The sequence below is a fragment of the Micropterus dolomieu genome, linkage group LG20 (genome assembly GCF_021292245.1).
Source record: "Micropterus dolomieu isolate WLL.071019.BEF.003 ecotype Adirondacks linkage group LG20, ASM2129224v1, whole genome shotgun sequence".
Taxonomy (NCBI): Eukaryota; Metazoa; Chordata; class Actinopteri; order Centrarchiformes; family Centrarchidae; genus Micropterus; species Micropterus dolomieu.
The window spans coordinates 10,983,080-11,007,019 of record NC_060169.1 but is presented as its reverse complement, the minus strand read 5'-3'; the positions used below and the strand labels follow the sequence as shown (position 1 = coordinate 11,007,019).

Sequence of the window (23,940 nt, the reverse complement as noted above, 5' to 3'; positions counted from 1 at the left end):
CATTCAAGGTCATCTTCTGTGTAGGCGACCATTTTAGTTAGAGAACACCAGATCGGCTTACAATAGATGTCTTGGTGAAATCTGGTAAGAAAACTACTGTACAGTCATTCTTGAAGTTAACAGTTACTGTGGCAAAACACTCACCATTTAGTCATGGAAAATATGAGCATGCAGAAGGTCATGGACAAACTAATTACATGCAGACTCCAAAACTCTTGCGTTTACATATGTAGGCAGGTAAAACATTAAATAAAAAAACGTGATTTGTGATATTGGGCTGTATAAATAAAATTTACTTGACTTGACTTGAACTCTCTTATAAATAGACTCTTATATTTTAACTTTAGAGGTTCAGTACAATTATTTGAATGAGATATTTCTGTTGGCCTATTCTGTCAAAACCAGAAAAAGTGTTTTCTGTTGCTCTTTATCAATTACTACGAAAGATTCAAAATGAAAGTCAGAGTGGTTAGACTGTTTTGCTGAAGGCAGTAAATTATAAAAGGATGTCCAATTTAAAGCAAATGTTAAACACAAAAAATGTTTTCGTGCTCCACACATTTGCCTGGGAAAAACTGTATACTGACACACAGTTTGCAAATGTTGAACTGTTTTGTCAGATTTTAAACTTTTTAAATAGCTGCAGAACAGCCTGGATATTACAGCAGACAATATTGTAAACTGGGCAATGTAGAAATTGGTAGCCACTCCATTTCATGTCAACAAATGTCTATTGAGCTTTTTAAACAGTTCAGTGGCTCACAGTATATCCAAACACAACACAGAAAACAACATTATTACTACACTGCTGCGATGCTGCTGTATTATGTATTGTCTGCACACATTGTGCTTGCAGTATCTTTGTTCCACATGCAGTTCTTGGCCAGGATCCAGTGCAAAACTGTCATTCAGGTTACACTAGACAAGTTAAAGGACACCTTGTTCAAATGATTATATTAAAACCTCTGCATGAAACCACACTGATGTGGATGAATTCACTTCTACACTGGATCCGTGACCCACTGCTGAATGAATATTGTTTTATATTGTTAAATAAAGATATACAATGGCATTTATATGAATACTTCAGACAGACAGAGGGAGAACCCACAAATCACATTGTTGTTTGGTTGACAGAGGAATAGTAACATACAAATAAACCATTTTGACAAAGAGGAAAACGTTGTGTGACCTGCAGTGAGCAAAGTTCTCCGTGCAACCAGCCTCATCAAATAAATGTGTATGCTTGTGATAGTACTTTAACATACTTTTACATACAAAAAGGGGATAACAAAAAGCTAGTAGTGGTTGCATTATGGGGGATGTAGGATTGTCCAGGTTTCTTTAAGACTTAAAGTCAGGATATCCCATTCTTTTTAAAACTGACTTTCACAAGTTCCCCAAACTTTATGGAAGTGCAATACTAAACCACTGGAGAGGCCCTTTAATAAGTAGGTCTTATTATTTAGTATGTAGGCATCCACATACAAGAATACAATAGTCTGTATGACTACTGTTACTTTATTTTGAAAGGTGCTATATATTATATAATTGACAAAGAAGATGCAATCTAGTGAAAAGGTGCAACAAAAGAATATCCAACTACCTTCTGGTTTACTTTACACTGTGAGTTGGAAATATGGTTAGTGCATTGGACAATTTTGAAAAAAGATGGACTTGCTGACCTCATGGAAAAAGTGATGTTCACAGGATGTAGAATGTACTTCTGGATGTCTACCCTGTTCTGGACCTAATTCGGACTGTATGGTCCCCCATTGTCAAAAGAATCTGAGAGGGTGACAATTGTTTTCCTGCCGATATTGAAACATGATCATTACTAGATCCCAATCAGTTTTCCTGTTTGAAGGCAGTTGTTGAGGCAGCTGCAGTATTAGGCACTTAGGCAGCTGTACAAATAAGCAATACATCTGCGGAAGACTACATATAAGCACGAGTGGGGTGGTAATGGAGGTATGACTGAACAGCTGCAAAGAGAAGCGACTTGGCTTCAAGTGAACCTGTACTGACACACTGTCACCTTCTATCCAGAGTGTGATTCTGAATGTGATCTATCAGTGCAGGAGGCAGCCACTGGCCACACCTGTAGCCTGATAGCATTTACCCTGTAGTGACTGATCCAAGCCACATTGTGACAAAGGTGAAGCAGTTAAATAGGCAGCGTGCTTGTGCTGAATATCAGAGAGCTGCACATAGTCAGGATGTGTCTACTGGCAGCAGACTGTTTTGGTCCCATTAAAGTCATATGCTGTCAATGAATTAAGACTACCAGCACAATGGGATCACTCCTCAAGTAGGTTGTCACAAATCCTGTTTACTTGAAATGTCTTTAGAGGTCTTAAGTGTCTACCTTTGGCCACACTTAAGAAGACACTACAGTATATAGCTTTAGTTTAGAGTGATGCTCTCAAAAGAAATTAAATAAGAACTGACTATAAAGATGGAAGAATTTAAAGTTTGAGAGAGGGTACAAAAGGTATTTAGATTTAATGTAAAGGAGTTTTAATTACCAACAGGTTATGGAGAACATGTATTGCCTTCTGCAAATGTATTTCACAACAACATCATTGTCTGATTGTGTCATTCATAAACTTTATTTCTAATTGTTCAACATTGTTAAACCTTGGAGTGCTATGTGTAATTTTCACAACTAGATGGCAGCAGAATGCTGACATCAACATGCATACAAAACTTTTCTCACAGTTTATTTCAATGCCGTTTTTTCTGTTATTATGAAACCTTTCCAGCATGTTGTAATTTCTAATTTATTTGGCATCATACAACAGATCACTATATTGATACCATTTATAAAATAAGCTTTGACATTTTCTTTTTCAAATCTATTGTCTTACAGACTTCAAACATTAAATACTGAGACATTCAAGTGTGGTTCTCCTAAGGTACACTATGCTATACTACAGTATATGTTTTTGCACTTTAATCTTTAAAACTTTAAAACTGCCTCTGACCACAACCTAGCCATTAATTTTAACATAATAAAACAGATCTTACTTTTCCAGATAACCACTGAATAAACTGTTACCAATACTTCACTGCCTTCAACTTAAATAAAAGTAATAAAGCAGTTAACATTTTTTGAATCTAACAGTAAAGTCTATTCCTATTTGCATTGGCAGTAGTCCCGTTTACATGATAATATATGATGCAATATTCCCCTCCACTGACACCATAGCCTAGTTAATGTTTACAGACATAAAGGTGTTAGAGTACATGTGGTGCGATTTATCCAACAGGTGAATAGATCCCAGGTTTGCAGGTTTGTGTGATCCACAGTGGCCTACTTTATTTAACTAAACATGTGGCATTCAGCAGTGGTTTGAAATTAAGTATATTTACTCCACTACTCTCCTGACAGTACACTTTGTATTTGTGATGTTTTTGTACTTTACTTGAGTATTTCCATTTTAGGTTTCTTTATAATTCTACTCCAATACATTTATTTGACAACTATAGTTAGAAGTTATGTTTCACATTGAATATTTCAACTAAAATATATGAACAGCCTAGAAAATATTATGTATTGTTATAGATAAAACTCCTTAATATATTAAGAAGTTGAAAAACTCCACCTTAACAATATTAAAATGCTACCAAAACATTAATGCATTTTACATACCTCTATGAAAGGGGCCAATCTGGCATGAGTACTTTTACTTTTTTTACTACTTTACTTTTTTGCTGGTTTGTTTACCTAAGTACAAACATTTGTTTGCTGGACATATCTTTAACTTAGTGGTGCTAATACTTTTACTTTAGTAAAATATCTCAGTGATATAGATTAAAGGTCAGGAAATGCAATGCTACAATGTTTTTTTCACACCAGTAATGGTCCCATTAACAAAAACAAATATCACAAATAATATAATCAAAAGAAAATTCCCAATCACAAAATCACATACAGCTCTTTTTAATTACATTTAATAAGGCTGCATAATACAAAACATCACTTGCATTGCTCTGTTGAGCCATAACTTGAATAGCTTGAACTGATTGTTTCCAAAGAAATATCATGGCAGACTTGAACAGGGAAAACATCTTATATCTAACTGTATAGGCAGCAAAGGAATCATAAAACATTACAACAACACTTCACAACAAAACACACAAAAGCAGCCAAGCACTGAGAATGACTGGTAGCATATAACTGGCCCAGATTTGCAATAGGAGAAATCAGCCGAGGCAAAAGGTATACAATATCTGATACGGACTGCATACTTTTTATGTAAATATATAAAAACACTAATTGTTGGGAAATCCAATAAAGAGTATGAAAAATATAAATAGAATGCTGTATGTTCAATCAATTAAAATCTTAACAACGTAACAACTTATACATTTCTTTAAATAAAAAATACTTTGGAAAAAGATAACATGATGGTTTTTGACTTTTCATGGGGAGGTAGCTTCTCTCCTCCTGTGTCCTTGTTTGATGACTCTCACATACCAAATTGTACCTTGTCCTCAAAGTTATGACTTTTGATGTATAAGCCATAAACAATTCAGCTTCGCAATAGCCAGGCCAGAAATGCAGTTAATATTGAGATTACTGATTCAAGTAAAGTAATGTAAAGTAATGTTCATCGTGTATATATACTGTATAGAACTGTTTGCAGAACTGTTTGCAAAGGCTCTGTGATGCACAGCAATGTCAAATCAAGACAATTCATACATGTAAAATTAGGACATAAAGATGCAATCTAGAAAAAAGACTTTGGTGCCACCTGTCATGTTAAGATTGCCCCATTATTAGTTTGTTTCACACAGGTTAGTATAATATATGTTTCACAGGTTTGACTTGCTGCAGCTGACGCCCATTTTAAACATACACATATTTCAAATGTGTATACTTTTTGAGATTGAAACAGTAGATTTTTGTATCACAAAGCTCCGCCCTTCATTAACCTGTGTGTACATAAATGATTAATTGACAATTAAAATTTAACAATTACAGTGGTATTAAGATTCGGGACTGAGGCTTTAATATCCAAAGCTCAATAAAAACTGCCTATTTCTGGCAAGGCTAGTGGAAGTAGGATTGCAGGGTACCACGGCGGCGAACATCGGTTGTCCAGCAGTGGAAGCCACCCCCCAGGGAGTTGGCATGACGAATGCTCACCTTTATGGTCTTGATACCTGCAACAAAAACACATCGCAGCATAGAGGAAAGATTGTTCCTCATAGATGAATGGGAAGATCAAAAAATTATGCAAATGTAAGTTGGAATAACTTCAATATATGAACTCACCGAGACTCTCAAACATTTTCTGAATAGTGCTTTCATTGGCGTCAACCATAACACGCTTCTCATCCAACATCAGGACGTTCATGGACAGCCATTTGGAGGACATCCACAGTGGGTGGTCTACATAGAAAGGGAGAGTGTCTTTTTTCCAGTAAATATTCCAAATGTTCTGCTTATGTAAGAGAAGATAAGTTTTAGTACCCACCATCAGGAATCAGAGGTGTCGGAGGTTTCACAATAGTCCAGCCAGCCTTCTTGAACATGTCATTCTAAGGTAAAGGAAAAAAGAGAAGCGGTGAACATGGGGCACTTTGTAGTGTTTATCAAACCAAGTTAAAATATCAGTCCACAAGAGGGTAGCATAGGGCAATGTGAGCTGTTTCCTCTTACAGTACCTGGCGACATGGGCGATCAGGGTTTGACAGCACAAGTCCTGGCCCAATGATGTTAAAAGTGGCATCAATGTGCATGGGGTTTGGGTCCTTGAATGAGATTATGTGGACCTTGTAGTCTGGGGCAAGATGACGACGCATCCACTCAATTCCCATGTAGTTTGTAACCTGCAAATAAACTCCAAAGTTTCCAGTGCAGCCTTATTTTATGTAGGCTACCTGTATTAAGTGTTGAGTGAATAGCCTAAATGGTGATCACAAGCTCACAGAGACTTTTATATGTCATCTACAGGTGAGCTATAGCAAAATGTTGCTTTATCTAATCTCTCACTCTGCACGTTGCATGTCGCTCTGCACGTGACTGACATTCAAGCAATGGACTGTTGTATAAGAATGAATTTGCTTTAAGAAAAGTCACCCTCCATATCAGATAGCAAGCATGCTTTTTAGTTTAACAGCCTTCATACCTGACTCCTCTGTACAAAAAGATCCCTCCCAGCTCGGATGAAATCAGCAGCATCGAAGCAGGGCTCGTGCTCTGTGGTCACAAACTTCCCCTCAGCGGCTAGCTTGTGTCTGTCCTCCACTGTGCGGATGGGGTAGTCCTGAATGACACCGTGCAATAATGATTTACACGCATTTAAGCAGCAATATATAGTCTCTCGCCACGTACAGTGCAATAAACAGCACGGGGCTAAGAGGTTCACAGGTCATGTAAAGACCCTAAACAAGGTGTTTAATGCAGGTTTAGTTTTTGAGTGTTGAGATTAAACACATAATCCCAACCCTTCAAGAAATATAAATCCCACATAGTCCATATTTGAAACATTTAGCGTGTGCTGTCTTGAGCATTTACCATTTAGAAGGTATGGCATCTAAAATAAATCTCACAAAATAAGCCCTCACCTGATCATACAGGTCATCGGCCATAGTGGGTTTAGGAGCAGTGGTCCATTTAGCACCTTTTCTGAAGTACTCTTTGATCAAAGGTCTATAGGCTCGGTACTCAAAGAAACGAGCCCTCCAGGCCATAGGAGCCTCAATAATCTCATTTCCCACAACCATAAGGATGTCTCTGGGCATGGCAGCATACATGCCTACAACAGATTGAACAATACACGATTAGCTTACATAGAATATTTAATAAAAATACAACATTAAATGTGAGACCAGCGGTGGGAGTAGTCTTTAGATCATTTACTTATGTAAAAGTAAGTAAGTAGGTTAATACTCAGTATTACATTACTTTAACATTCAATTACAAGTAGAAATAATTGCGTCCAAACTTTTACTTAAGTAAAAGTACATAAGTAGTATTAGTTAAATGTACCTAAAGTATCAATAAGTACTTGTTAGACAGAATAGACCCTGTCAGTGTTATCATGATATTACTGGACCATTATCATTGATGCATTAACAAGTTAACAGTACTTCAGTGTTGTAGCTGGTTTAGGAAGCTGATTTTATCTATAAACTGTTTGTGTACTTTAATCTATAAAAATGCATCATACTGATCATAACAGATCATATGCTTAAAGTAAAAAGTACAACATTTCCCTCTGAAATGTAGTGGAGTAAAAGTATAAAAAGTACAAGTACTAAGTTTGACTTGTGACTTTGTGGATTATTGGTTTGAGTAGTGATCTACTTCTTTACACATGTTTTAGACATTTGATATTAGTGGGAACTGAAAATATATAGTAAAGGCTTATCAGTGAGTATTTTTTTTTACCTGAGGATGTGAAGTCTGGAGTTTTGTATTCCAGGGACCAGTTGATGGGTTCTGGCCTCTTCACACTGACGCCCTCGTGACGCAGAATATTGCACATTTCTTCAATCTCGGCGACAGCCTTTTTCAAGTGGTCCTCAGGAAAAGACTGACCCCCATACTTCTGGTAGAAGGGCCAATACTTCTCATATGTGTTAGCCTGTTGAGGGGTTTACAATATGACAACATGGAGTTAATCTCATTGCCTCACAGTTCAATTTAGGTCATTTCACAGTTTTGATGCTCTCTTGGTAGAAAGCCTATACAGCAGTGGCACACACATGGAAATATTCTGCATTTTTCACAGACGTTATCTTGACATTCTGGCTTACTTTCACTTCCACAGTGAAAGGAGGCACACAGGCGTTTTCAGCACGACCCACGATCACCTCCTCAAGAGGGTCCCATTCATTGTAGCTGCAGACAGGACATTCCTGCTGCACAGGCTCAGTAACATGTTCCTCTTCAACGACATGCTGCGTCTGTGCAGCCGCTGCACTTGAAGTGCTTTGGAAGGCCCTCTGCACCCATCCAGTCACCGCCCGGCCAAGCTGAGGAGGGAAAGTTTTTACTTGTTTTATATTTTGCAACACAAAAATGTGCTGTGGGTGTGACATCACTAAAACCAAGAAAGGCTTTTTTGTATAAAAAATGCCATTTCTTTACATGGAAGACTTTTTCAGATAGAAAATACAATGTATACATATTAATACAATTTGTGTATTAGTTGTAAACAAAATTATGTGTAATTTACGTTGCTGTGTATTTGTTTATTCTTTTGTTTTAGTGCCAGAAATGAATGAAATTAGAAGTCGTACAGTCAAAGAAATGACTCAGCTGGCAGCTCACATACAAAAAGGCTAATTCAAATACAGTAAAACTGTGTAGGCTGATAAAAGGAACTCGGTGACCTTAGAAATCAATGAGAAAGGCATTCAATTTGTTTGGTGCCAAAGTACATGTGTTATTAAGAAGCAGTATCTCCACAGATAGTGTGGCATCTGCTGGCTCAGGATCAGCTCATGTGTCGCTGAGTTTGGGAGTGCACCTGTGCCAAACAGTTGTTCACTGTCACTCAGGGACCAAAGGAAAAAAAGATTCTCTCAACAGTTGCAAACGAATAAAGGAATAGGTCTGTTTGACTTAATCTGTGTTTTTCTTTTTAGCCCGAATGGTTGATTAGATTGGATTGTCTTTTCAAGATTTTAGTATTTGAATCAACCAAAGTGCAAACAAACAATGAATTGATAAATCAGTTAAACTGATCTCAAATGAAAGAAGCAGCTCAGATGAAGCCTAGTGAAGAAAATGTTGAATATATTTTCTTTATTCCCATTGACTGACATGTGCTTTTAAATTTTTTTTTAAACAAAAATATTGTACTTTGTCTAAAATTTTTGGAAAAAAAATAAAAGACATGAAACCACCATAATACCAACCATGGCTCCGATCAGATGGGCCGCCTCGGCCCCCCTGCTACCTCCTCTCAGACACCTGACTCGCAGCATGGTCCAATGTAATAGTGAGTGTGTCAGTGAAATCAAACAGCAGCGCAGGATCCACCTCTGAGTTTGCTCTCATGAATGAAGGCGCCTCATCTTTATAGGAGTGGGTCTACGTGCCTCTTAGACCATTGGTCGCTTTCACATGACTTGAGAAAAAGCATTTCTGAAACACAATCCCTTATGCCAGCAAATTCTTATCAGCTGGGCTGAGTTAAATGCTCCAGAGGAGAATATTGCTGCAACATTGTGCAGAATATGTTTTGTCAACCTACAAAGCAGTGACAGGGGAATGGTCGTTTTTGCTCATAAAATAACTAACAGTATAAACCGATTGAAGACATGTTTGCATTGCAAAAGCAAATACCAGTGACTACACAAAAACATTTGCTACTACATAAAATACCAAAAACACATAATAAACACATAAACTGAGCATTTTTAGTGAGTACATTAATTTATTCTGTAATTCAGAAGCAAGATTCAGAAAAGGAGTTCACACAATCAAATAGACAGAGTGCCTTGTGCGTGCAGTGTCACCACATGCTTCACTGAGGTGTGGTCACAAGAATTTCACAACCCAAAGACCTTATTGACTCCTGATATTACCTGGCCCTCTATATAGAAATCTATGGTTAATGCCCAAGGTTCAAAGGACATGCACTAAGGATGCCTTCAGCTCCCAATAGTCTGCTGGTCACAGGGAGAATTTTGTGAAATCAGCTATTTTATCATTAAAGCTGCATTAATCAAGGCCACAGAGGGTAAGAAAAACTATCTATTCGAGTAGATAGTGTTGTTTAGTCTAAGATATTGAATTGAAAGATAAAATTACTGATTAATGCTGGTCTAACAGAACACAATTGGAAACATTTGCCAGTTTCAGTTTAAGTCAATAAAAGACCTCTGTGCTATTTTTAGACCTGTTTCATAGCTACGGATCTTTAGTTTTAACTTAAAATCCTGTTAAGTATTCACTTAACTCTTATTATCTCATTATTAATCTTATTATTGTTTGTAAATAAACATAGTTAATGCATATTGACATACTCCCCAGCATACATTGTATTTGGGCTTAAACAAAGCCTTATCTCTTCTATGGATAAATGAAAACATGCACTGTAAAATTGTTCCAGTTTCTTTATATTTTATACAATGCCAAAATGTTTGAATATTTTTGAACCTGAAAATAATCTTCAGTATCTTGCTTTAAGTTGTATGTCCATCTTTACAAACCCACGTAATGACGCCAAATAAGGGTTTGTTTTTAAAAGCAATTGCTTGGTGAAAAGTTGAGCACATACAAAAAAAGAAAAGAGTGCCACCTGCAGGAATTTAAAACTACTTCAAAAGAACATTCGGAGAAAAAAACAGTTCTTGTGGGAAATCGCCATTTTTACAATTCTGGTATCACCAAAAATAATAGAATGTGTCTGAGGATTAAACTTCTTAATATTTGTCACTGTGTGCTGCTGTTTGAGTTTGTGTCTGTGTGTATGTCTGTGTGTATACCTGAATGCACATCAGCCAATCATCAGAATGTTTCAATCCATAATCCATCTTTAAACACAGGGGTAGTCCCATTACCATTGGCGCAAAGTAACTAGGAAAATATCTTAAGTTCTGTACTATTTATTATTTTGAGGTACTTGTACTGTACATGAGTAATTCTATGTTATGCATCTTTATACTTCAACTCCACTAGACTTCAGAGTGAAATATTTTACTTTTTACTCCACTACATTTATTTGACTGCTGGAGTTACGAGCTACTAATCATATTAACAGATTTACATAAAGGTACACATAGGACACATTGTTGTAGATGAAACCAGTGGTTCCCAACTTTTGGCTTGTAACCTCTTACAAACAAGAAGTGTCACGTGATGGCCCCTTTTCATGTTTAAGATGTCTGAGAGTAGTTAGCAGTCCCACCAGAGACAACTCCCAGCTAAACTTCACATGGTTTCATTTAAATAAATGTTTGAGGCCCAAGGTTAAATAATCCACAATTTCATAAAAATAAAAAACAAAGATTAGAGAAAAGTCAAGTAAATAATTGTGTAATCTGTGTAGCAGAACTTTCCCCCCATTTCCCCCCCTTCCAGCCCTACATCATCTTCCACTGCACAGATTTGAATGGTGACTGACCCTTAGGTTGAGAACCTGGACTAAACTGCTTATCTGTAGGCTATATAACAGAGTGGGCTAATACCGGTCCATGTTACTATGTTACTATATAATGATAAAAGAAACTAAAAATGTAATTTTTGTCATGTTAACCATTGGAGAAACTAGTAAGAGACAGAAAGCAGTCCCCTCTTCCGTCCATACTTGCGGCTCCGCCTACTGCATCAACTAATCCCAAAAAAGCTGCAGAGCGTTAGTTAGGCTACATCTTTAACCTCCACAGCCTTTTTCAGCTGACCCACACTGACCTTAAGTGTAAGAGGTATGTGGGTGTTTTTTGTTTCTTGTTTAATATCCTTTAACCTTTTCTTCTCTAAATAGCCTAAATCAGTTTTGTCACTTCCAACTTTTCCTCTTTTTTTTGCAATAAAAGTAGCGATACGCTGCTGCTGAGCTTTGTGTCCTTCAATCATAAGTATTCCAAATTATTTAAAATATTTCCCCTTTTCCATGAACTTAACGTACTTTCTGAGAAAACGCCCCGCCCCACTGAAAAAAATCCGTCTTTGTAACATTCCCCATTTTGCAGCAGGAGCTGCACTTATTTTTTACAGGACCCTGTGGCTTTTTCAAACGAGAAAACATGCTGGAGATGTATTTAATTTCAGTAATTTTAGCAAGTATCCTCGTCTTACCATTCGCACTCAAAACTTTTTCCCCTTATCTTTGGATGGATATTTTGTATTTCAGGGTTCTGCTACGGATTTTAGTGACTTTTGTGTCGAGACGAAGAAGGAGACCTCTCTTTTTTGTTTTGGATCGTTTCTTGGAGCAGACCGCTGCGCATCCAGACAAGCTGTTCATTGTGTTTGGAAGTGAACGCTACTCTTACGCTTACACAGATACAAGGAGTAACCAAATAGCCAACGCGCTCCAGTCTCATCCTAGGTATAAAGCTGGGGATACTGTTGCCCTTTTCATGGGGAATGAACCCGCCTTCATGTTTACCTGGCTGGCGTTGGCTAAATTAGGCTCTCCTGTGGCTCTTCTCAATCACAACATCCGCACCAAATGTCTGCTGCACTGCTTTAACTGCTGCAAGTCTAAAGTGTTGATAGCAGCCCCAGGTATGCATGTGTGAACTTAATGAGCATGTGAATGAGGATGTGAGTTTCTTTTAAATAGCTGTGACATTTATATGGTTTCTGATTTCAATTTAACCTCTGTCATGCCTAAAGGCCTAAAGGGTTTTCGGAGAAGAAGAAGTTAAAAAGGGACTGGCACAGTGGAAAATACCTTTCAGTAGTATTTGGCCCATATGGGGCACAAACACTGAAATCCTTTTACATAATTAGAAGTGCACAAATGAATGAACAAACATAAGTTTGAAATTGTCATGGTATGCACTCAAGAATTATCTTGGATGGACCCCTGCCTGATTGATTTAACACTACAGTCATGTGGAGGGGAAGGGACTTAAGCTTATTAAATGGTGGTGACATACTTATACTAAGACTTAGTATGACAGTCTCATACTAAGAATATTTGCCATTTGAATATAAATCTAAAATAATTTCATATCCAATTGAAGTTGAAATTTCAAGCTCCTGTGAAAAATAGAGATTTCTGTTTCTTTTGTTAGATGTTGTTGTTACCCTTCAGGTACACAATTTCACCCTCATTTTCAGAGGTCTCAAAAAAAACTTTCAGGTTACTGGAACAGCTTTTAATACTGCAAACAGTATTTTTGTTCTCAAATTACTGCAGTGCACGTTGTCTCTGGTACCATAGTTCACTGACTGTCCTCCAGCATCTAGGCTCAGGTGATTCAAATTAACTGTCCACACCTATAATTCCTATAACTAATAAGTGAAAGTTGAGTTTCCATAAGCCTTCAATCATACTTGCATTTTCTGTAAAGCTGCATTCTTAACAAATAATATTGCGCCAGTATCTAGGCAAGTCTTTAATTAATCTAAAACTTCTATCCAGTGGTTATGATTGAGCTGTATGTCCCTTTCTAGAGCTACAGGAAGCAGTGAAGGATGTGTTGCCCTCCCTGACAGAGCAGGGTGTCGTCGTCCTCCTGATGACCAAACACTGTGACACACCAGGAATAGAGAGCTTCTCTGATAAAGTGGACGAGGCATCGGACACCCCACTCCCTCGATCCCTCAGATCACACATTACATTCAAAAGTCCTGCAGTTTATATTTACACCTCTGGCACTACAGGTATTTGAGTGGCTGCATTGATCTGTTTGTTTTTCAGTTGCATGTGATAATCTGTGACCACAACATCATTGTCTTTAAGGTTTGGACCCCTGCCTGATTGATTTAACAACTACAGTCATGTGGAGGTGACAACATAGTATTTAAGGTTTGTGCTGTTTGTGTCTTGTTGTATTTCAGGTCTCCCTAAGGCAGCTGTGGTCAACCAAAACCGCCTCGTTACAGCTCTGGCTGTTCTATCTTCAAACGGTGTAACGGCTAGTGATGTCATCTACCTCAACCTGCCTCTGTACCACACAGCTGGATTTGTTATAGGCTTTGTTGGCTCCATTGAGACAGGTGAGACGATGGAGATGTAGTCTCAACAGACAGACCAGACACATACGACTTTGAGAGACTGTGAGAGATTCCTTACAGACTGATGAATACCATAGTGAGATAACAAGGAGTTGTTAGGTTTGTTTTATTTTCCTCCATTTGTGTCCTAATTTGGAATTGCTGGGTACAGCAGTCCTTTTCACGGCTAACACCACAGTTGACCTCTGGACAAGGCATCTATGTTGCAAGGTGCTGAAAACCAAATAACTGTACTCTAGAGTTACTGTTTTTCAGGCCAGACGGTCAGAGGTTACAGGTCACACTATCCTTCCTAGTGTGTAAGCAAACAGGCCACAGGTAGCATTTTTATACTATAAACCAAACAAAACTTCAAGATAACCAAACAAAAGGATTTGTGAGTGGTGACAGTGAATGTCACACAAAATGTAAGCTGAGATGGGTAGTCTATGCCAGATCCGGGTTCAGTTTGTTTTCATACAAGGGGTGGGCGTATTAAACACAATATTGCATTAAAGATTATACACAGGTATCATAATGGTAATTACATCCTGACTTTAATTTGAAGATGTGGGTCCGCTAGTCAGTGAGGTCATGTGAAGTTTAGGAAAAAAGGTAAGAGAACATTAAATACTGCAGTCTATATGAAAAGTAGATTTTAAACGTCTTAGAGTATTTCTTAATCTGAAATCGTCAGATTGCCCACACCTACGTCATACAGTTTTTACATATAGTCACTGTCACAGAAAATTTGGCAATTTTGAAATCTTTAGATTAACAGATGGTGGGTGTTTCTTCATGGTTTGAGAACATTCTAAATAAACCACTTAAAAAGTCACTGAATTAGCAGAATACACATTATCACAAAGCTGACAACAAAACTTTTTCGTAGCTCATGAAAAGTTGACATTTTGGAGATAATTGGTTTTCACAGGACAGTTATGATAGTTAGCATACAATGATTAATCAGGCTGTTTCCAAATCAGCTCTGAGTCATTTCACTAATATGGGAAGGGAAGGCGGAGGGCAAGTAATTTGCTTATGCACCAACTGTGCCCCTGAAGATTATGTAGATTCATAGATGTGGCACCTTAATAAGTTTCTCACACAACCTAAAAATGAGGCTAGTGCTTTTTGAATTGTATATAATTGTAAACGGAATTGAACTAATTTCTACACGACACAAAAGTGATACCCCTGCTCCACTTCTACCTCCCTGAGGTTTTCCAGCCCCTGGGAAACTAAATCAAAGAGTCTTTTGTCTCTCTGAACCAGTAATCTGTACAGAGCTGGGTCGACCAAAACCAGATTACTTCTCCTTCCTCACTGCTATTTTCTAAATAGGCTAAAGTTCACGCCACTATTATGTCTGGGTAAGCAGCACGCACGTGTGCTCGTACACACACACACACACACACACACACACACACACACGTTAGGTGATATCCAATACTGCCCCATACCAGTCACAGTCCTGTTGTGTAGTACATGCAGTTAAATGGCATACAGTCAATTCTTATATAAAGTACAGTAATTCATCTCTAATTCAGTCAATTCAAAATATAAATGGGGTGTAGAAATAACTAGGAATACTGTAGCTAATACTATAGTGGTATTTTCTGATCAATAAAAATGTTACAACTGAAATATATGGGTTAATCCTTAAACAATGTAGTATCCCTAACAAATATCCCCAACCCTAACCCCTAACATAATAATAATAATAATCTTTATTTGTAAAGCACTTTTCAAAAACAAGTTACAAAGTGCTTTAACAAGTGTAAAGACAATAATACCCAAAAGACAATAATACAAAAACAATACATGATAAAAGCAAGAAAACATTGAAAAGACTAAAATACATAATACCCCTAACATAATATCTTAATTTAAATGGCCACCAGTTGCATCTCTACTTTTCTAACTGAATATTTATGGGTTTTTAAAAGCTGTGAACACCACAACTTACTGAAATAAAAATAAATATAAAACTGAATCTGAATCTGTTGTCATCATATTTTTATGCTGCTTTCCTGTCTTATTCTGAAGGATCAACTATCATTCTGAAGAGGAAGTTTTCTGCCTCCCAGTTTTGGGATGACTGCAGGAAAAACAATGTGACCATTGTCCAGTACATAGGAGAGGTGATGCGTTACCTCTGTAGTACACCAAAGGTAAAATCACTGTCACTGTTCCCGGAGTTTCACAGAGCGTCGTTCAGCCATGCAGAGCTCAGTACTGCAAAACTTGAAACGCCACAGTATAGCAATATTTCAGCATTTTTTAAGTATGAATAATTTGTTTTGCAGATATAATGTATAACATATAGTCAAGCCCGAAATTATTCATACCCCTGGCAAATTCTGACTTAAAGTTACTGTTATTCAACCAGCAAGTTGTTTCTTGATTAGAAATGACACAGGCGTCTCCGAGAAGATAATAAGACGATGTACAAGAGGCATCATTGTGGAAAAAATTATTAAATTTAATACTCAATTATTAAAATTAATACTCATCTTTTATTTACATTTGAACAAAAATGGCATGTCCAAAATTATTCATACCCTTTGCAAACTTTCACAGTCTATGGGAAAATCCAAAGATCTATACCATTCCAAATAGTCCAAGCTGTTCTAAAGCATCCTAATTACCCTGAGTCACTGGGAACCGCTGTCTTAATCAACTCAACAGGTGAAAATCAGAAGCTCTCTGCTGTTTTGTGGACACTCATGGCTAAGACAAAGGAGCTCACTGAAGACCTGCGGCTGCGCATTGTGGCTGGCCACAAGTCAGGAAAGGGCTATAAGACCATATCTAAATGTTTTGAAGTTCCAGTGGCTACAATGCAAAGTATTATTAAAAAATACAAGACGTTCCACACTGTGAAAAATCTCAGAGGATGTGGTCGGAAGCCAAAAGTGACACCTGTGCTGGCCAGGAGGATAGTGAGAGAGGTGAAAAGAATCACCACCAAGGCCATCCTGATGAATCTGGGCTCTGCTGGTGGCAACATCTCAAGGCATACAGTCCAACGGACACTGCACACCGCTGGGTTCAACGGATGCAGACCAAGGAGGGCACCACTTCTCCAGATAAGGCACACAAAAGCCCGCTTGGCCTTTGCAAATGCTCATCTGGACAAAGAAGAAGACTTCTGGTCTGTTTTATGGTCAGATGAAACAAAAATTGAATTGTTTGACCACAATGATGTAGCCTTCATTTGGTGTAAAAAAGGAGAAGCCTTCAACCCTAAGAACACCATCCCCACTGTCAAACATGGTGGTGGGAACCTAATGTTTTGGGGTTGTTTTTCAGCCAGTGGACCAGGGAACCTAATCACAGTAAATGGCACCATGAAAAAGGAGCAATACATCAAAATTCTCAACAACAACATCAGCCAGTCTGCAGAGAAACTTGGCCTTGGGGACCAGTGGACATTTCAGCATGACAACGACCCAAAACACACAGCAAATGCGGTGAAGAAATGGTTAGCAGACAAAAACATTAACGTTTTGCAGTGGCCCAGTCAGAGTCCTGACTTAAATCCCATCGAGCATCTGTGGAGGGAGCTAAAGATCAGGGTGATGGCAAGGCAACCCTCCAACCTGAAAGAGTTGGAGCTCATTGCTAAAGATGAATGGGCAAAAATACCAGTGGAGACATGCAGAAAGCTGGTCAGCAATTATAGGAAGCGTTTGATTGCTGTAATAGCCAATAAAGGCTTTTCGATTGATTATTGAGACGGGTATGAATAATTTTGGACATGCCACTTTTTGTTCAAATGTAAATAAAAGATGAGTAATAATTTTTTCCACAATGATGCCTTTTGTACATCGTCTTATCTTCTGGGAGACGCCTGTGTCATTTCTAATCAAGAAACAACTTGCTGGTTGAATAACAGTAACTTTAAGTCAGAATTTGCCAGGGGTATGAATGATTTCTGGCTTGATTGTATACATATTAAAACTGTAACTATTTTAAGTTGCTGATACTGCCCATTAATTTTCATCTTATGCCACTAAGCATCAATTATTCCAGGTTCACCCCATTTTGTTTTCTTTGTAGTGTGGAAGAGCCTTTGCAGCAGTGTCTTGATCATGTGACAGTTAAAACTCTCAAGTGAAACCTAAACCAGTGGCATTCAGGGTTGGCAGAACTTTAAGATGACCCTTCCTCTTACTCAGAGGCAGGGACACTTGAATAGAAGTCAAGTGACAGCTAAAATGGATGTATTAAAGTTTCTGTCATCTGTGGTTGTGAAGGGGCTGTTATGATGTGATAAGTAAATCGTAACCCTATTTACTAACCTGCTACTTTATTTATTAACCTACTTAACCTGCTGTAAAAACTCCTTCGCTTGAGACATCTGCTGCCATTGAGGCAGATCTAGTCAGAGATTAACTTTCCAAATCTGTACATTCCCACAGTGCAGCACAGCTGGCTTACCAAAATAGAAATCATTAAATCTCAACTATCGGGTTCCAGCCTTCTGCGTCATTTTCTGTTGGCGATTTAACAGCACAAAACATTATGGATACATACAGGAAAATACACATTTTACATTTTAAGTATCAGAATGAGTGCATACTTTTGAGACCACTGAAAGGTGCATCTATGGTATTTTAGAGTACTGCAAACATTATGTCTACGTGTAATTCCATTCAGAGTATCTAATTGCATCACATGAAGTGCAGTCTCAATTTACTGCGTGACCTTGTCCCCCGAGCTGGTTTATCTGTATCTGGTCACTTCAGGAATAGATGCTGGCCTTTACTTAGAAAGACCATATCAAGTAACTTGGCAGCCAAATATCCCTGGACTAGTACGCAACTTTAGGGTCACATTTGTTACAGTGAATAGTGTTTCTTACACTGTATTTGTAGTAGTTTTTAGAGAGATGAGTATTTTTAGGTCACTCTGATATGTCACTGCTACTGTGAACTGGTTTCTAATGTCACATTCTTACATATAGACAGGGATTAGGCATACTTGATCAGAATGAAGAACTACGACTATTCATGAATTAAGTATAAAATGATGAAATGAAATAAATGATGTAGCAAAATGCTTAATGTATTATTTTTTATTTTTATATGAAAATGCAGAGAGAAAATGACAAGGACCATAAAGTAAGACTGGCCATTGGCAATGGTGTCAGAGCAGAGATATGGAGAGAGTTTCTCAATCGCTTTGGGAACATTCAGATCCGAGAGTTTTACGCCTCCACTGAGGGAAATGTGGGATTTGTCAACTACGCAGGGAAAATTGGAGCTATTGGACGAGTCAATTTCTTGCATCGGGTAAGAATGAGAGTTTTTTGAGATGTTGAATCCAGGGTGAGGTTTTGAAGGAAGACTTTATTCATTCCATTTATCAGAAACATTCAAACTCAAAATCACCAAATGTGGAGATACGTGGTTTTCACTTGACAGGAAGAGTATGAAAAATTGCAATCTAAAAAGTAACTAGTAACTAAAGCTGTCGGACAAAGAAAGTGGCGTAAGAAGTACAATATTTATCTTTGAGATGTGGTGGAGTAGAAGTATATAAAAGTGCATCAAATGGAAATACTTAAGTAAAGTACAAGAACCTTGAATTTGTAGATGTAAATGTACTATTGTAATAATAAGAAGTATATGTTTTAGTTCGCTGTTGGTATAAAGACGTATTGGGAACAAGATGCAATACTGATGTCTTTACTTCCTCCTGTAGAAGCTGTTTCCCTACACTCTGATTAAGTATGACACAGAGCGGGATGAACCAATTCGAGATGCCAATGGCCTCTGTGTGGTGGCACCCACAGGTGAAGAAATAAATCCTTGTATGACACTCTGGATGTCTTGTCGTCAGGGACTATTTACCAACCAAATCAGGATCCCAGTGATGGGGCAAGTAGTCCATTGATAGACACTGGCAGTAAAAGACATGTGTCTTGGCTTTTTCTTTAAGGTGAGACTGGACTTCTGGTGTCGAAGATCACAGACATTGCTCCTTTTGTCGGCTACGCCCAGAATGAAGAACACACAGAGAGGAAGAGACTTCGTAATGTTCTCAAGAAAGGAGATCTTTACTTCAACAGTGGAGACCTAATGAGGATTGATAACGACAACTTCATTTACTTTCAGGATCGTGTCGGTGACACCTTCAGGTACAGAATGCCTCTCCACCAGGATTTAATTTTGAAGCATAATATTTTCTTTTTTCTTTTTCTTTTTTTTAACAGAATTACTTATAGTTTTATGCAGCAATATCAGTCATATTATACAACTACAAATGAAAGACTTAAACAAATAGAGGATAAAACATCACAAGGGCAGTGACCTTTTACTGTTAAAAGAGAAAAGCAGGACAATAGTCAGTTAAAGAATTTATTACAGGCAAGATCCATATGAGACGTCGTGTGTTTTAATTTCTGTAGAGTTGATTTCTTTCCTCATTAATTTACCTGCATTATGTTTAAGAGAGACACTTTTCATTGAAATTTAGAAAGAAGAAAAAAATTCTATTCTCATTTAAATAAAAGATCAAACAAATAGGTTTATGTTTTGTTTTTTTCTCCCAAAACCACTTGGTTTTTTCCTTTTTGTATTTTCATGAATAGCATCTTTCAACCGAAATTTTCAAAACTGGAGAATTTTACATGACAACTTTAATAGTAACATTTTGTTCTAGCTCACAGCACCATACATTTCCTATTGAACACTGAGTGCCATTTTTCAGCAGTCCTGCAACAATAATTTTGTCTACATGTTATGCACCACGCTCCTTTAGAAAAGCTATGTTTCTATGGAGGATATGTTTCCTCTCATGACTTTAAAATGTACTATTGCCTTATATTTAAAAATAAAACAACAAGAAAAATTGATATGTACTTGTAACTTGTTTGAGCCAACAGGTGGAAAGGTGAGAATGTGGCCACAACCGAGGTGGGTGACATTCTGACGCTCAGTGATTGTCTCAAAGAAGCCAACGTTTATGGAGTTCAAGTGCCAGGTGATGGTCCTTTTCTCTGTACATTTTTACCTCACAGTATGTTTAGTAAGAATATCATGACTTCCAAATGACACAACACTGAAAGTAGATACTGATTTTATAATAAATTAAGCAATAAAGACAAGTGCTTTGTCTGTTTCTGTTTTACTTGGTAATGTAGGGCATGAGGGGCGGATAGGGATGGCAGCTGTCACTGTGAAGGAAGGGGCCCAGTTTGATGGAAGTAAAATATATAACCATGTGGTTAGCTACCTGCCCTCATATGCCCGACCTCGCTTTATAAGGATACAGGTAATTTTGTTTCACACAAACTCCACTGCATTTCACTTTTGGAAGAAACACCATGTACATTTAATTAAAATAAACTTTAATATCAGAAAATGTAAATAACAAAGATTGTGATCAATGTTTGAGCCATATTGTCAATCATTTGGCCATGCATTTTTCTTACAGTGTTTGCATCATGTGAACAAAAATGATGATATTTTGATACTGTACCTGAGTGAGTATTTTGATTCCATCTAGAATGTCATGGAAGTGACGGGAACTTTCAAGCAGATGAAGATGAAGTTAGTGGAGGAGAGTTTCAATCCAGGACGTATTCAGGACCCTCTTTACATCCTTGATGATCGTGAGAAGAGTTACATACCGTTGGCAGCTCAGGTCTACAGCTCCATCATATCAGGAAGCATCAAATTATGAGTAGGTTCTTAGTGTTCTGTCTGGCTGCATTGATACTTATAATAATGAACTTCCAGCTCTGTGACTGAATGTTTTTACTAATACTCATATAATTTGTATAAAATAATATGGACACATAAACGCCTTTATTAAAAGTAAATGGGAATCAGAAGTGTAGGATTCATTTGTAAGGATTTGTGTAAAGGGCTGGAATCAGCCTGCAAGGGGAGGAGGGAGTTTGATAATATGAATGACATATTTACTGGCAAGTGATAATATAAATTGTATATTTACTAGCATGATGACAGCTTTCCAGTATGGGGACTGCTGCTTTTACTTTGGCAAGTCTGGTAATAGTGATGCTGTTGGGATGGTGGGAGGGGTCTCCCATCGCAGCAAAGATGCCAAAATTTATAAACAGGAACGTATTTCAATGTGATGCTTCTGACAGACTCCATGGAAAACTAACAATAAGACAGTGGCTACTGGAATTCCTCTCACAGGTACTATCTTTTGTGAGTAGCATGTAGTGGTTTAACAGTTACAGAACACATGTAGAATGGGGCTTAACATGATTTTTATGTTTATGTGCCTGTAAATATGAATTACTCTTCTGAAAATTAAAGTGATTGTTACTGTAACCAGAAGTAGTTTTCATGTGTATGTCCTGATTTTACTCATCATAGTGACAACAATAAAAAGAAATATTCTAGGTTTGATAGACATGGACAAACCACAAGGTGGAGACAAATGCACACGCTTGTCTCAGTCTTCAGTGTAGTTTGAATATACATATACACTACATCGACAAAAATATTAAACAAATTAATGTGGACACCTGAAAATTACACCCAGGGATTTTCTCCTATTCAGCCTCTCTGGCATTAATGATTTTTAGCATTAGTAGCAAGGCCTGGCTCACTGTTGACATTCCAGTTCATCCCCAAGGTGTTGGATGAGATTGAGGTCAAGGCTCTGTGTGGGCCAGCAAACTAGAAAACCATTTCTTTAAGTAAAAAATATAAAGAAAGAAAACGATAAAGCATGTTCTAAAGGGTCAAGAATCCTAAATATAAAACAGACAATAAGATAAGATCTGAAAGAATTATTATGTACTGTATGGCTGTTAGTTAAATTACAGTTTGTGCAGGGATGTTCAAAATATTTACATGGGATTTACATGTTCAAGAGTTTACAGTATAAGTGTCCTGTATTGTAAGGACTGGGTTAGGGGGGCATGTCAGTGGGGGTCGTGGACTGTAGCCTTCTGGCGTAGGGGAGTGTCTGAAGCGGAAGTAAAAATCCTCTGCTGGGCTTTCTTAGTGAGGGAGCTGATGTTCAGCTCCCACTTGAGGTCCTGGGTGATGATGGTGCCCAGGAAGTGGATGGACTCCACAGTGTCACCTGGGTGATGTGGGTGGAGCTGGGCTCATTCTGCAATCCACAACCATCTCTATTGTCTTAAGAACATTGAGCTCCAGGTTCCTGATAGTCTGGGAGTCAGAGACATGTTTCCTAGCCTCACATGCTGCCTCCTGTCAGACAGGAAGTCTGTGATCCACTTGCAAGTGGAGTCACTCAGCTGGGAGAGCTTGTCCTGCAGAAGAGTGGGGATGATATTGGTGAAGACTAAGCTGAAAACCACAAACAGGATCCTAAACACTTCTTCCAACCACAAAACAACACAGAAGTTGGAAGCACACTATTGTCTTAAATATTTAGTGGTAGACAGTAACTATGTACATTTACTCAAGTACTGTCCTTCATTGCAAATTTACTTGAATGTTTTCTTTTCATGACGCATTCTTCTTCTACTCCACTACAATTCAGAGGGAAATATTGTACTTTTTACTTTACTACATTATCCTAACAGCTAAAGTTACTTGGTACTTTAGAAATTAAGATATTTTACACACAAAACATACAAAGAGTCAATAAAATGTGTTTTGCTTTAAATAAAAGTACATCTGAAACGATTAGTTGATTGATAGAAAATAAATTGGCTATATAAACTATTTTGACTGTTTAAGTAACTTTTCATTTAAAAACATTTAATGGTTCCAGCTTCACAAATGTGAAGATTTGCTGCTTCTCCTTGTAATTATTTGAATAATTTTGAGTTATTGTTTATATTTTAGAAGTTTGGACTGTTGTTTGGACAAAACAAACATTATGAAGGTGTCACTTTGAGCACTGGTTAATTGTGACAGCATTTCTCACTATTTTCACAATTTTTCCAAACCAATAAATCAATTGATTAAATGGAGAAAATATTCAACAGATAGATCCATAATGAAAATAATCCTTCATTCAAGTTCAATATGAGCTCCACCTCGTATCAAGTTCTTTTTCCTGATTATACTTACATACTAATAAGTATAATAATAATAATAAAGTGACATTTTCAATGAAAATGTCACTTTATTATTATTTATCATTTATTGTCACTGAGCGTCAGAATGTCACCCACCTCGGTTGTGGCCACATTCTCACCTTTCCACCTGTTGGCTCAAACAAGTTACAAGTACATATCAATTTTTCTTGTTGTTTTATTTTTAAATATAAGGCAATAGTACATTTCAAAGTCATGAGAGGAAACATATCCTCCATAGAAACATAGCTTTTCT

At 37.5% G+C, this 23,940-nt stretch overlaps 2 protein-coding genes across 2 annotated transcripts; one reads left to right on the top strand and one right to left on the bottom strand.

The window, feature by feature from the left end:
- Positions 1-3,930: 3,930 nt before the first annotated feature.
- Positions 3,931-8,998, bottom strand: gatm (glycine amidinotransferase (L-arginine:glycine amidinotransferase)). The gene is made up of 9 exons (XM_046032675.1): positions 8,881-8,998; positions 7,774-7,992; positions 7,406-7,601; positions 6,580-6,770; positions 6,141-6,278; positions 5,677-5,841; positions 5,487-5,550; positions 5,285-5,401; positions 3,931-5,172 (listed from the first exon to the last, which is right to left on the bottom strand). Exons 1-9 carry the CDS (start codon positions 8,947-8,949, stop codon positions 5,060-5,062), a joined length of 1,272 nt encoding a protein of 423 aa, XP_045888631.1. The 5' UTR covers positions 8,950-8,998; the 3' UTR covers positions 3,931-5,059.
- Positions 8,999-11,667: 2,669 nt separating this feature from the next.
- LOC123959025 (very long-chain acyl-CoA synthetase-like) lies at positions 11,668-21,954 on the top strand. The gene is made up of 10 exons (XM_046032853.1): positions 11,668-12,199; positions 13,097-13,306; positions 13,484-13,642; positions 15,689-15,813; positions 18,745-18,939; positions 19,352-19,442; positions 19,589-19,787; positions 20,535-20,632; positions 20,793-20,923; positions 21,158-21,954. The coding sequence occupies exons 1-10, from the start codon at positions 11,716-11,718 to the stop codon at positions 21,332-21,334; spliced, it is 1,869 nt and encodes a 622-aa protein (XP_045888809.1). The 5' UTR covers positions 11,668-11,715; the 3' UTR covers positions 21,335-21,954.
- The last annotated feature ends 1,986 nt before the right edge of the window (positions 21,955-23,940 follow it).

Coding starts and splice junctions, on each gene's coding strand:
- gatm (XM_046032675.1), bottom strand. CDS start 8,949: ATGCTGCGAGTCAGGTGTCTGAGAGGAGGTAGCAGGGGGGCCGAGGCG. Junction 5,842..6,140: donor TTTTTGTACAGAGGAGTCAG/GTATGAAGGCTG, acceptor GTTTATTTGCAG/GTTACAAACTACATGGGAAT. Junction 5,551..5,676: donor CTGATCGCCCATGTCGCCAG/GTACTGTAAGAG, acceptor CCTTTACCTTAG/AATGACATGTTCAAGAAGGC.
- LOC123959025 (XM_046032853.1), top strand. CDS start 11,716: ATGCTGGAGATGTATTTAATTTCAGTAATTTTAGCAAGTATCCTCGTC. Junction 15,814..18,744: donor ACCTCTGTAGTACACCAAAG/GTAAAATCACTG, acceptor ATGAAAATGCAG/AGAGAAAATGACAAGGACCA. Junction 19,443..19,588: donor CTGTGTGGTGGCACCCACAG/GTGAAGAAATAA, acceptor TTTTTCTTTAAG/GTGAGACTGGACTTCTGGTG.